This window comes from Molossus molossus, unplaced genomic scaffold, assembly GCF_014108415.1.
Source record: "Molossus molossus isolate mMolMol1 unplaced genomic scaffold, mMolMol1.p scaffold_m16_p_3, whole genome shotgun sequence".
Lineage (NCBI taxonomy): Eukaryota > Metazoa > Chordata > Mammalia > Chiroptera > Molossidae > Molossus > Molossus molossus.
Genome location: NW_023425366.1, coordinates 34,807,758 through 34,820,696, shown reverse-complemented (window position 1 = coordinate 34,820,696; position 12,939 = coordinate 34,807,758). Strand labels below are relative to the sequence as shown.

At 48.0% G+C, this 12,939-nt stretch overlaps 1 protein-coding gene across 1 annotated transcript in view; it reads left to right on the top strand.

Annotated features, from left to right (window-relative positions):
• ADAMTS16 (ADAM metallopeptidase with thrombospondin type 1 motif 16) overlaps nt 1-11,381 on the top strand; it is a 157,190-nt gene extending 145,809 nt beyond the window's left edge. Inside the window, exons 20-22 of the mRNA XM_036279668.1 lie at nt 516-740; nt 10,377-10,524; nt 11,266-11,381. Coding sequence (XP_036135561.1) covers nt 516-740; nt 10,377-10,524; nt 11,266-11,381 — 489 coding nt within the window. The remainder of the gene's footprint in view (nt 1-515; nt 741-10,376; nt 10,525-11,265) is intronic.
• Nucleotides 11,382-12,939: the final 1,558 nt, after the last annotated feature.

The window sequence follows — 12,939 nt, the reverse complement described above, 5'->3', positions numbered from 1 at the left end:
TATCACAGTCCAACATTTTGATTTCCCAGTGAAATAACTTCAGAATTACTCCCTTCATGGTTTTGATTGCCCTGCTTCCACTTATTCCCAAAACTCTAGGCCACTATGGTCTTAAGATCCTCCTTTTTTTTAAAGCATAGTTTATTGATTTTTAGAACAAGTAAGGGAGAAGAGAGAAACATCGATGTGAGAGTGTAACATCAATCAGCTGCCTTCTGTACACCCCTATCGGGGATCAAGCCACAACCCAGCCAAGGAATCAAGCCAGAAACCTTCCAGTGCACAGCACACTGCCCATCCAACTAGTCACAGCACCAGAGTCCTCCGTTTTTTTGTTTGTTTGTTTTTTAATGATAGAGTCTGTAATGCCAGTGAAGTTCATTGAATGTTTACACTCGTGTAAATGCTCAAGCTGATATAATCAAGAGATAGTTTGACTCGACGATTTTGTAAAAGAGACAGCCACCACAGAAGAAATGTTTTTCACTCACGTCTTTTGTTTCCTTTGTTTCTAGTGCTCTGCTACCTGTGAAAGGGGAACACAAAAACGATTCTTGAAATGTGCAGAGAAGTACATATCTGGGAAGTACCGGGAGCTGACCTCAAAGAAGTGCTTGCACTTGCCGCAGCCCGACCTGGAGCTGGAGCGCGCCTGCGCCCTGTTCCCCTGCCCCAAGCACCCCTTGTTTGCTGCCATGGGCCCCCCTCAGGCCAGCTGGTTTGCCTCACCCTGGTCTCAGGTAGGGGCCCCACTCCCAACCGTGGCAGCTGGCTCAGGCGGGGAGTTTCGGAGAGGGTGTCAGAGCGGCCAAGCAGTCCCTGACCCTCTCTCCAGGTGCGTGCAGGTGTCTGTGGGTGTGCCTGTGGCCCTCTTGAAAGGGTGGTTACAAAAGCTATGGAATCTTTTAGAGCATGTGTGCTTTGTTCTAAATCATCACCCAATTCAATGTCAGAAAATGCAATGCATTTGGTAAAAACTGGGCCGAATTCCCCAGAGATTAGTGAATGGGGGAAAAAAAACTAGGAAAAAGTAAGTGGTTGTGAGATTATAGTAGGTTTATTACAAATAAGTGAGAATAGAGGGCGAGATGGCCTGGAATTGCCGCGTCCTGCCTGGGCCCTCGGACTAGGGCAGCCCAGGCCCAGAGGGTCCGCAGAGTCCTTCGGCATCCCTCCCTCCCCCCTCCTTGCACACTTCCTTCAGCTCCAAGGAGAATTCTGCCATTGCTATTGCTAACTCGCCCTCCTTCCTTGGCCTGTTTTCTGCCTTGGGATCCTGGCAGCCCTCACGCTGCTGCGCTCTGTCCCTTCTCCGCCTGTGGTTCTGCTCCTCTGCCCATAGTTTCGATTCCTTCCTGTCCCAGGGCCACACACTCACTCCTCTGGCTCCTGCTGCTATTTCTGCTCTCAGGTCCATAGAGTTGACCATCATCAGTGGGGTGCACAGGGCTACTGACCCTGCTTAACCCATCCCCGCCGGCCAAGCCTGGAGCACCCACACTGCACTTCTGGCTTCTGCCCAGGAGGGGGCGCTTTGCTTTGTTCCATCTCCACAGGGAAGGGAAGGGCACATGTTTTGACTTTCTAATGTCCGCCAGTGAGCCAGCTTCCTTCTACTTCATACAGTGGGGCTCATCTCTGTATGAAGGGGGAGGAAGAGGAATATAGAGTGCAGTGGTGACCAGCCTGTGTCCCCCTCGGCCAGGCCCATCTTGCAGTGGGTCCTCAAAATCATATTCTCACTGCCTGGAAGGTACTGTTGGATTCTCTGCTGGAGCCTCACTGCCATGCACAGCAATAAAGACAGACAATGACTGACACCTGCTGGAAGCCACCCCCTCCCACTGCTGGCACTGTGCCAGGCATTGTGGGGCTCCTAACTCCTTTATCCCTCCCAGCAGCACTATGAGGGAGGTAAAATTTCACCCCCATTTTACGGATGAAGAAACTGAGGCACAGAGACTCTAGTGAGAGGCAGAAGCTGGCCCTCTCAGTGGGGCCAACACCTATCATGTGATTTCAGCCCATAGTCACCATGTACTTCTCCATGGTCCTGACAGCCTGAGCCCCTGGGGACGCCTGCTCTGTCTCACCCCTCTGGGCAGCAGAACCCAGACCAGGTCAGAGTCCATCGTCATCATGGGCACATAGGCAGAATGTTGACTTTTAAAAGGCAAATTAACACAATGTCATGCATGGCCACAAACTTCTGGTTTTCCACCTTATAAATACCTTGGTCCTTGGCCAGGATCTCAGCACCCTGCCAGGTAACATTTCCTCCAACACACCCAAGGTCAAACCTTAAGTTTATCAGATACACAGGGGTGTTGCACCACCAAGCTGCCCCATCACAAGAATCCTCTTGGGGCCCCCAAGCTGGGTGTTTAATGTTCAATAGCTGATCACAAAGAGCACTGGGCTGATGTCTCTTTTGTCACTCTCAAAGGAACTTTCACAGGTCTTTGTTTCTCTCCAAAAATATTTTTCAGAAGATCTCTTCAGTGCCTGGTGCCACAGAAACAACCTCACTGGCAGCCTATATCATGGCCTTCCCTGCCCCCAAAGACGTTCTTGCCTGGGCAGTATCTGATTGTCCTGTCCACCCCTTTGCCCACTCACTCACTCACTGTGCCAAACCCTCCCTGGAGCCTGCACTGAACCCTGGACACTGTACTGGTGGTGGCTCTGAGCTCTCAGCATAACCCGCCCAACCCACTAAGAGTGTGCCAGGGAATGTGCCCTATACCCCAAGTTAACTGGGGGGAGGCCCTGAGGTCCTGTACTATAGGCAGCGTGGACAGAAAGCAGACTCTGGAGTGGAGACCCTCTCGTGCAGGAACAGGCTCTGTCCGTCCTCCAGCCCCAAGACGATCAGAGATCAAGGCTGCCAACTTGGACATGAGCTGCTAGAAAACAGATATAGTCACGAAACAACCATTAAGACTTATGTTTGCCAGATACTGCTTTACTAAGTGTTTTATATGTACATCTTATATATTTGTATAGTGTATATGCATTTGTACGTTGCATGTGTGTGTGTGTAAGTGTTCTCTGTGTGTGTGTCTCTCTCTCTCTTCCTCTCTCTCTCTCTCCCATACTAAGTATTCAGGGGATGTTTGCTGAATGTGAGAATTTTAAAGAAAAAATCAAATTTAGTAAGTGAGTCAGGGCAACCACTTCTTGTCTTCATTTAGAGATTTTTTTCTCTCCCAGTGCAATCAAACCACACACTGTCTCAGGGTTTTTTTTCCATTGTCTATTGATATTGTGTGCTCTATTGAGAGACCCTTGTGTAGTGGCATCATCTTTAAAATACAAAAGCAATGCTCACTTGCCAACCACTCACTTCCTCCATGCTTATTCATGACTGAATTTAAAACAATTACCCATCTCACAGGGCTGGTGTGTGGCAGGCTAGTGTGTGTGTGTGTGTGTGTGTGTGTGTGTGTGTGTGTGTGTGCATGGAGGGAATGCAGTCAGACAAGCTCATTAAAAGTTATCTATGGTTTACTTCCCAGTCAGGCTGCTGTGTCCCCAGCCCCACAGAAACTAGTAACTAATTTTGATTTGTGTAAATTTTGTTAACGATAGAGAATTCCTGCTATTGACCTGCCAGTTGAGTGGGCCATTTCCTAGAGACACAGTCCTCAGTCTGTTTTTGAAACGTTGAGCCCAGTTAGCCACCAAAAGCCTTTCTTAGTAGGTGTCTTTTTTTCTCAGGGTTCACATCAGTGACCAAGCATAACTGCATGTGCTTAGCCAGACTAGATCATTGACCCCTGAATGACCAGATCACCTACCACCTGAGACTCACCTCAGGTGTTTCATCATCCTCTGGACGTGAGCGTGTCTCCAGCTGGAGGACTACATACACACTTTATGGTCCAGCCTGAATCCCTCTGGATGCAAAATCACTTTCCTGAACCCCCTCTCATGTGCCACTGCACTGGCTCCTCTCCAGAGGGGACTTTCACCATGCCCATGGATGATGTCCTACACTGAATAGTGTCCCCAAAACTCATGTCCACCTAGAACCTGTGACAGTATTTGAATATAGGGCCTTTGTAGGTATAATTCGTTAAGACAAGGCCATCCTGGATTAGGGTGAACCCTAAACCCAATGACTGGTGTCCTTATGAGGCCATGTGAAGACAGACTCACTGAGGAAGGGTCACAGGTACTAGAGGCAGAACATAGAGTAATGCACCCAGGAGCCAAAGAAAGCCAGAGATCGCCGGCAGCCCCCAGACGCTGGGAAAGGCATGGACAGACTCCCCCTCGGACCCTGCCCAAGGAACCGACTCTGCCCATATCTTGACTTCTGGGCTCCTGAACCGTGGGAGCTGTTTCTGTTGTTTTAGGCCTCGCAGTGTGTGGTCATCTGTGACAGCCGCCCCAGGAAACCAGTACAGGTGGTTATCTGTGTCCTAGTCCGGTTATACTTTTTGCAGACACCCCTCCCTCCTCCCCTAAAGTGAGCTCCAGCAACAAGAGCTCTGTCTTATTTAACTTCAGATTCCTCTGGCCCTGGGCTGTGAGGACCACAGGCAGGTGCACGGTAGGAGCTGAATCTGACATGATCACAGTGTCTGCCACCACCAGGACTTCTCTAGCAGGAAAACTGGGGGGGTGGGGAGGAGGCCTCAAAGCTCTGCGCATCGCAGTCCCCTGATGTCAGGAGTGGCTAAAAGGTGGCAGGGTGCTGGCCCTTTTACTCCTGGCTTTGCTAATTGCCAACAGACCAGGGCCACTGTGGCTCTGTACCCACCCTCCCTCTGGAGACCACCAACATGTACTAACCAGCAATCCTCTTGTGTAAACTCAACCCTGAGTGGGAAACTGAAATGAACAATGTGACAAAGCAAAAATCACACATAGTTATTATCCTAAGTCCAAAGAAAACAAACAGAAATATTTGTCAGAACTAATTTAACCCATCATGGAATCTTTCGATATTAATCATTTACTAGAATAAAATTAGTTCAAAATCCTCTCTAAGTGATGCCCTCCCAACCCCCAACCATTGTGTCAGAGCCCCGGCTGTGTCTCTGTGAGCCAGATCTGGCTATGTATCAGTCGGCTTTTTAAAAAAATTGTAACATCTCAACCTGGCCGCAGCCCTTTCTCTGGTTCCTCAGCCATAACTCCTTGTCGGAGTCTCTGAGCTCTGCAGAAGAAACCATTCCCTCAGTCCTTGGAGAGGAAGAGGTGCACCTTCCACAGACCTTACCTGCTGACCTTGGCTGATGTGCCAGCTCCACTGTGGTTCTGGTTGTCTCCAAACCTGCCATAGCTTTTCCATTTAGAAATACGTGAACCCCTCCCTCCCCAAATGATATTCAAATTAGAAATTGGTTCATTTAAATTATTGGAGCAAGGGCCATTTGAACTATATTCTGTTCGAGCCTTTCCTACTTTAAATCAACAAAAATGTCAATAGCTACCAACGTTTTCCTTTAATATTTTCTTCTGCGTGCACAGTCTGCCGAAGGTGAAGCAGTGGATGAGCTAAGGAGTGGAGTGGTTTCTGGGGCAGGACTTCCCTTCCTCTGCCCATGAAGAAGTGTGGATGGGAGACGGATAGAAGTGGTTCCCCAAGACTGTTGTCTGTCTGTTGCTCCTGAAACCACTTCCCAACCCTCTGGCTGCCAGGCCACTCTGCTCAGGTTGGAGACTCTAGACAAATTTACAAGAGGGAAACAAGATTCATCAGTATTTATTTAAACCAAAACAACAACAAAAAAAAACCTAACATGTCTGTAATAGCTTTTACCAGTCTGAAATAATCTGTTTGTCCAATAAGTCATTTTTATCATATGCTGCCCGATGTGTATCCAGTGGGATTCATCTATTATCTTCTAAGACTTGCACTTTTGGGGAGCGGACTCTAGGACTCAGACTGTGGAAAATCGTCAGGCTGTCATGCATGGCCAGTGCTTGGCTGAACTTTGCCCCCAGACAGGTTTATTATTGTAATAGTATAAAGATTGTGGTTCATTTGATATGCAGGATTTCTGTTTATTTAAATGGCTTTACTTATCAAATGTAATGGCTTGTCACCTGGTAGGAGTGATTTCAGTTATATGGGTCATTTGGGCTTAGGGACGGGTGGTCCACAATTTGATTTGGTCTGGAAATGGTTTCAGTGGGAACACCTGTTGGACTGTCTGTTTGACTGAAAGATGACAGTGACTGCCAAGGCAATACACAAAAAGTTTCAGTCCCTTGACAAGATGACCTGTTAAAATGTCTGCAGTCATGACCAATATGGGCTCATGCACCACTGTGCTTAAATTTAGTTATAACTGAAGTCAGTCCTGAAAAAAATTATGCAATTCTGACATCAGAGCAGAGGCCTGACCCAGAGGCCTCTGGCAACATCTTGATTAAATATGCAGTGTCAACCGATGGCTATTGACGGCAATTCAACACCAACAGGAATCCTCAGTTTGGGGTGTGGAGAAGAAAGAAGCTTTCCCCAGTGCAAACAGCTCAGCTGTGATACAGCTCATCTGCGGAACAGCTCACTAGTGTCACAGCTCTTTATGAAGCAGCAGGACTGTGGAACAGCTAGGCTGTGAGGTGGCCCTGGGCGGGACCTCTCTTCAGCTAGGCAGCTCTGCCTGCTCTGCTCTGCCTGCTGGTCTCCACTCTGATCCCATGAAACATGTTTTGTGTTTCATCATCAGTGTTTCAGCTCCAGCCAGGCAGTCTTCTGTCTTCAGTGGATAGGGAAAGTGTACTCCCCAAGCCAGAGGGGAACTGACTTATATGGATAGATGTCCTTGCCCCTGGCCCCTTATTGGTCCACCTACATGCAGATGAAGACTCCAAATTCTCACATTTTGATTGGTCAGAAAGGAGCCACCCTAGTCAGTGAAGATGCTGATGGGGGTATAGCTGCAGAGCTCTGTTTGGACAGGGAAAGTCTCTGTGCTTCTTGTTGAAATACAATTCCAGGAACTCCTTTATAAGGGGAGGCTCAGATGGCGGGAACACAGTGCGTGCAGGCAGGCAGTTGCATGCAGGCTTCTCCCTGGAGTGCAGTTTGCATGAAAGGCCCCTGTTTAGAAAGAGCTGCTAGCTCTGCTTTTCAATTTGAGTCTAGTTAGCCTCCAGGAATCCTCAGTAGGTATCTCCTTTCTCAGGGTCCACAGCAATTGCTCAGGTTCTAGCCCAAATGTGCTGAAGCTTGAGATTTGGGGATGGGTTTCAGCATTCTCTTTTAACCAATCCTAAAGATGGGTTGAACACACATTCATATTTGCAAACCACTGATCTGGAGGTGAAGCCAACAGCAAGGGGCTCTGGACAGATGGCCCAGCAGTTGTCACTGTGCAGGTCCATGAGCAGGTGCAGGTGCTGGTCACAGTCACTACACAGCAAGCTGGCCTCCTCTGTCCTGTCATCAGGAGTTTGAAGCCATTATGCTTGTGATACTGATAAACAAATTACATACATTTTTCTTTCTGAGAATAAAAGTGAAGAAGCTTCTTCAAGTTATTTTTTTCTTGCATCTTCTGATATATCACCAGCTCTATTAGTGCAAAGTATCTTCAAAATGGGTAGTTGAACATCTTAGTTCTTTCTGTTTACATGAAGAAATGCAAATTTAGCAGAATTTGGAGACTTTTTGACCCCCAAAAATGTATGTTTCTCATGAGGAATTTTAAAACTCTAGACCAGTGCTTCTCACTTGGTGTGCATAAGAATCACCTGGAGACTGTTCTGGGTAGAGTCGGGGGTAGGCAGGGACTCCAGGAGTCAGGGCTGCTAACAGACCCAGACCACACTTTGAATAGCACTATTCTATAAGTACCTGTGTAAGAGGCAAGTGACTTGTATTCACCATGCAGAATTCAGTGCCTAGAACAGTGCCTGCTAAAGAGAGGAGAGTGATTTCTATTTGTGAATAAATGAATCAGTGACAAAAAGAACCAAACCATACATTAATTATTTGGGCATGGTTTACATGACAAATAGTGGCCAGATCTCCTGATTTCTCACTGAGGCATAATGCCCTTAGCAAGAATGGCATTCTTCCCTAGCTGCTGATTATGAAAGAACTTATCTCATGAGGTGGAGGCCCTGTGGACAGCTGCAGAGGCGGATGTGACCAAGGAAGCCTGGAGCAGATGAAGATGTCTTACCTGCTCCATCAATAAAAATAAAGGCCTTTCAAAGTGAGAGGCAACAAACATATGTTTGTGATCAATGAGAATAGCTATTTGGGAACCGCTGATTCGGGCAGAAGCACAAGTTTGTGTTCCAATGAGGTGAAGTCAAGGAATATTTATGAGAAAGGGAAGGGGAACAATTACATTCATAGAAGAAAGGCATGTCTATTAGTGCAGATAACATAACTTAGAGACAATAAATCTAAATAATATTTTTTATTTTAATACCAGCTGTCTTCAGATCACTAGTCATAACGTCTGTTTTTTTGTTATCTCCACAAACAGTTCTTTGGAGCTCAAGGTTGCTTAGGCTAATTGCAAAGGTAATTTTGCCCTATTTTAGCATTCCGAAGGTTTGAGGCATAAGACATGCAAGACAGTTCCTCTGGCATGGCAACTCCAACTCCATATTGAAGTGGCATGTATTTATTTATTTGTTTATGTGTTTATTTATTTATTTATTTTGACAGTCCCTACCCCAAGGGGATTTAAAAAGCCACCCTGCAAGGCTCTGAGTGCAGCAGGTCATGAGTAAGCAGCAGGGGGCATCTGGTGCTCACTTGCAGGCTGACGTGTGCGGTGGAAAGCCAGTCCCGAGCTGCTGCTTTAATGTGCTCCGATGGGGTTCTAATGCACGCTCCTGTAAATTTGGCAAGCGGCCTGAGTCGTGCATGTCCCCAGTACTGAACAGCTTCATTCTTGAATTTTAAAGCAACTGCTTAGCTTACCCGCCATGCACCGTGACCTCTGAAATGTTACCTGACCCCATTTTCCTGCAGGTGCTCCTTAATTGCCTACATTCTTGGCATTTTTGAACCAGTAGCCTTGTTTAAGCACAGTTTATATAAGTCAGTCTAGAGCTTGAGTTGCTTTCTTTTGGACTAATAAATTGCTGCAGCTCAGCTTCCTCTGTCTTTCTGATCACTCCTTTCTCAGTGTCTGGCCTGCGGTGGATCTCAGCTGACCCAGTCGTATATTCTGTGTGTGTGGATCTCAGCCGACCCAGTCATACATTCTGTGTGTGTGGATCTCAGCTGACCCAGTCGTATATTTTGTGTGTGTGGATCTCAGATGACCCAGTCGTATATTCTCTGTGTGTGGATCTCAGCCGACCCAGTCGTATATTTTGTGTGTGTGGATCTCAGATGACCCAGTCGTATATTCTGTGTGTGTGGATCTCAGCTGACCCAGTCGTATATTCTGTGTGTGTGTATCTCAGATGACCCAGTCATACATTCTGTGCATGTGGATCTCAGCCGACCCAGTCGTATATTCTGTGTTTGTGGATCTCAGCCGACCCAGTCATACATTCTGTGCGTGTGGATCTCAGCCGACCCAGTCATACATTCCGTGCGTGTGGATCTCAGCTGACCCAGTCGTATATTCTGTGTGTGTGGATCTCAGCTGACCCAGTCATACATTCTGTGCGTGTGGATCTCAGCCGACCCAGTCATACATTCTGTGTGTGTGGATCTCAGATGACCCAGTCGTATATTCTGTGTGTGTGGATCTCAGATGACCCAGTCGTATATTCTGTGTGTGTGGATCTCAGACGACCCAGTCATACATTCTGTGTGTGTGGATCTCAGATGACCCAGTCGTATATTCTGTGTGTGTGCACCTGGCTGGCGAGTGGAAGATGCTCCAGCGTGTCACTGCGCTCTCTAGCTCTGCTGTGCCAGTGCACCATAAGGTGCAGGGCCTTGGTGTCAGAGAACAGTGCCCTTGGGAGGATGCAAAAGCTTTAACAAAATGAAGCCAGGAAACTGGTGTTGCCACTTCCAGGCAGCCAGAGTCCATGAACTTGGGGCCTAGAAGGGGCTTAGTGTTATCAAGCCTCTGTGGGAGATGGCTTGTCAGGAGCACGAGGAGGGATGTCTTGGTGATGGCATCCATGAAGGACGCTGTTTTCTTCCTACCAGACCCACAGCCCAGGCAGGTTCAGGAAACAGTGCTGTGTCCCCAGATGGACACCCCTTTCCTTGTGGCCATCAACCCATGAATTACTCAAGACCATTCTAAATTTCTGGGTACTTCTCCCCTCTGTACATACCTGGGATTAATCCAGAATGATCAGCCACCCACCAGCATAGAGAGAGACCACCTTGAGGAGTCTGGGTGGAGGGGGACGCTTGGAGGAGGAGAGTGCCCTGAGAACCAAACAGTCCTGGGTGACAGTCATGCATGTGCTTCTCACAGTGCACAGCCAGCTGTGGGGGCGGCGTGCAGACCAGGTCCGTGCAGTGCCTGGCAGGGGGCCGGCCGGCCATAGGCTGCTATGTTCACCAGAAGCCCGAAGCCTCCCTGGCCTGCAACACTCACTTCTGTCCTATCGCAGAGAAGAAAGGTGAGTCCCAGGTGCCCCCAGGCTTGATCTTGGCATATTGGGGTGGCATGCAAGTTTCCAGAGAGGTTCCTTACAGAGCCTAAGGAGGTTGGGTTGCCCACTGATTAAGAGCCCTAGAGTTCAGGTCTTGCCTCTGCTACACCTTTACTCTCTTTTTATCCCTTCCTCCAGTTCTCCCATAAAACGGCCCCTATTCTCATACCTCCCCACAAGTGACATCAATGGTGGTGACTTTTAAGTCTAATTTTAAGAAAGCATGATGTTTTTTCTTATTTCAGTGCAATTCACTTTATTCAGAGATAAGTTAAACAAAGTCCACCTTATTCATTTTAAACACCATCGCCATGTACAGACCCTCAAATGGCTTTGCAGAGACCAACAGCTTATCTCTAGAGGCTTCTCAGAGAGCAGATGGAGTGGAGGAGAGCAAGTGAATCATCTCAGTCAGAGAATTAGATGATTGAACTTCCATCCTCAGAGGGCCTGTTGTCTCGGGTGGATGAATGGTTGAGTGGGAGGGATTAACACAGAAAGAAGAAAGTTTTAGTTTTGTAGGGACCTTCTAAGACGGGCCTTATAGAAACAGCAGGTTACACATGGCCCCGTTTGACCTGAAGAGCTGCCATCTCTCAGCAGCTTCAAGACAACAACAAATGTGTCTTGATTTGCTAGCGGAGTTATTAGCTTTAGGCACTAAACATGGCATGGGGACATTGACTAACGGGAGTTTGCTGTCTTCAGATGACTTCTGCAGAGACCACCTGCACTGGTGCTCCCTGGTGCCCCAGCACAGGATGTGCGGCCACCAGTTCTACGGCCAGCAGTGTTGCGAGACTTGCTCCAAATCCAACCTGTGAGTCAGTGGGGCTGCCTCCCAGGGCCGAGAAATATACCTGTTTTCAGCACCAATGAGCTGTCCAGTCCACACGGGAATGCGTCCAAGGAAGATGGAAACTGGAAGAATACAAACGTTTAGCTGTTAGGCTCTTTGTGCACACGTGCGCATGTGTGGGTGTGCATACCCCTGCACACACAAGCACATATTCTCATGCTGGGTTGATGCCTGGAGGCAGGCAACAGGGGCTGCTCTGCAGAACAGGAGCAGTGCTCACCAGCGTTTGTATTTAAGCCGAATCAAGTCTGAAAGACAGGTGGAGCTGATCTTGCTAAATGCTAAATGTTTGGTGCTTTATAAAAAGAAGAAAAAATAGAAATGAGTAGAAAATATCTGCCACTGAGAATCCCTGCCTCCCTCCCACCTCAGAGGTACCCTCCAGAGGTCCAGAGTAACTAACCTCCGACCAGGAGAAGCTGGTGGCCTGGACAGCTCCTGGCTGCATCGCCAGGGCCCCCTCTTCATGTCCCGGCAACAGCGTTTCTCTTTGCAAGGACTTGGTGCTGTGACAAGAGCTGAGTGTTGTCTCTTAGGGGCACCTGCTGCCCGGGAGAGCTGGGACTCTGTCCTGATTTGAGACTTTGCCTCTGGAACCAGGAAAAATGAAATTCCTGCTAAGGTGCTCTATCCCTTCCAGATTCATATGCTGGAGGAGAGGATTTTATATTTTATGTTTTCACTTTCTCAGTTATTTACAAGTGAGTGTTTCTATTTAAACCATGTCTTAGTGCTTTCCTTCATTAAATGACAGAATTACAGGTTATGCCAGAATTAAAGAATTGCCACCTACACCAAAATCTCACTGTCCTCAGAAGGAGTGTGGGTGATTCTTCTCCAAAAAACACACCAACACAATAACCTTAGAACCCGTGTTTCATTGTTATGCCTCATGGGTTTTTTGACTTGTTTTTCCATAAACGTTGGCGAGACCCATGCAGAGAGAAAGCACTGATTCCCGAGGGAAAGCTGCCCGGGGGCCTCCGGCATCCTCCACCAGTACGGGCACCGCTGTCTCCTTCACACCATCTCCTTCACACCACGCAGCTCCGCTCGGGAGGGGCACCTGGATATTTATATTTGCTGAAGTTTTATAATAAATTTTATATTGTACAACGTGATTCTGAACTGCTCATGATTCTTCACGAGGTATTAAGTTTAAGGAATTGGCTGACACGATTACGGGGTTGACATGTCCAAAATCTGTAAGGCAGGTGGCAGTCTGTGTGGTGATGTGGGCTGGGTGAAGTGCCTCTGAGCCGCTCGCTGCCTGGAGCTGGAAGCGGCTCCCAGGCTCCCACGTGGCCCTGTGCGCCTGGACTTTCCTGCTCCCGGGTCCAGAACCCTGCTCCGCCCACTCCCAGGGCTCTGATAACATCTTGCCGGTGGGGAGTCTCTTTCCTTCAGGCAGCATATGGGAGGCCCAGAGAAACTCTTGGCTGGTTCAGTGAAATCAGAAATGCCAGGGTGTAGCTGGACAGAGACCAGCACAGCCAGCTTCTCCTCCTTTATTCTTTCCTTCG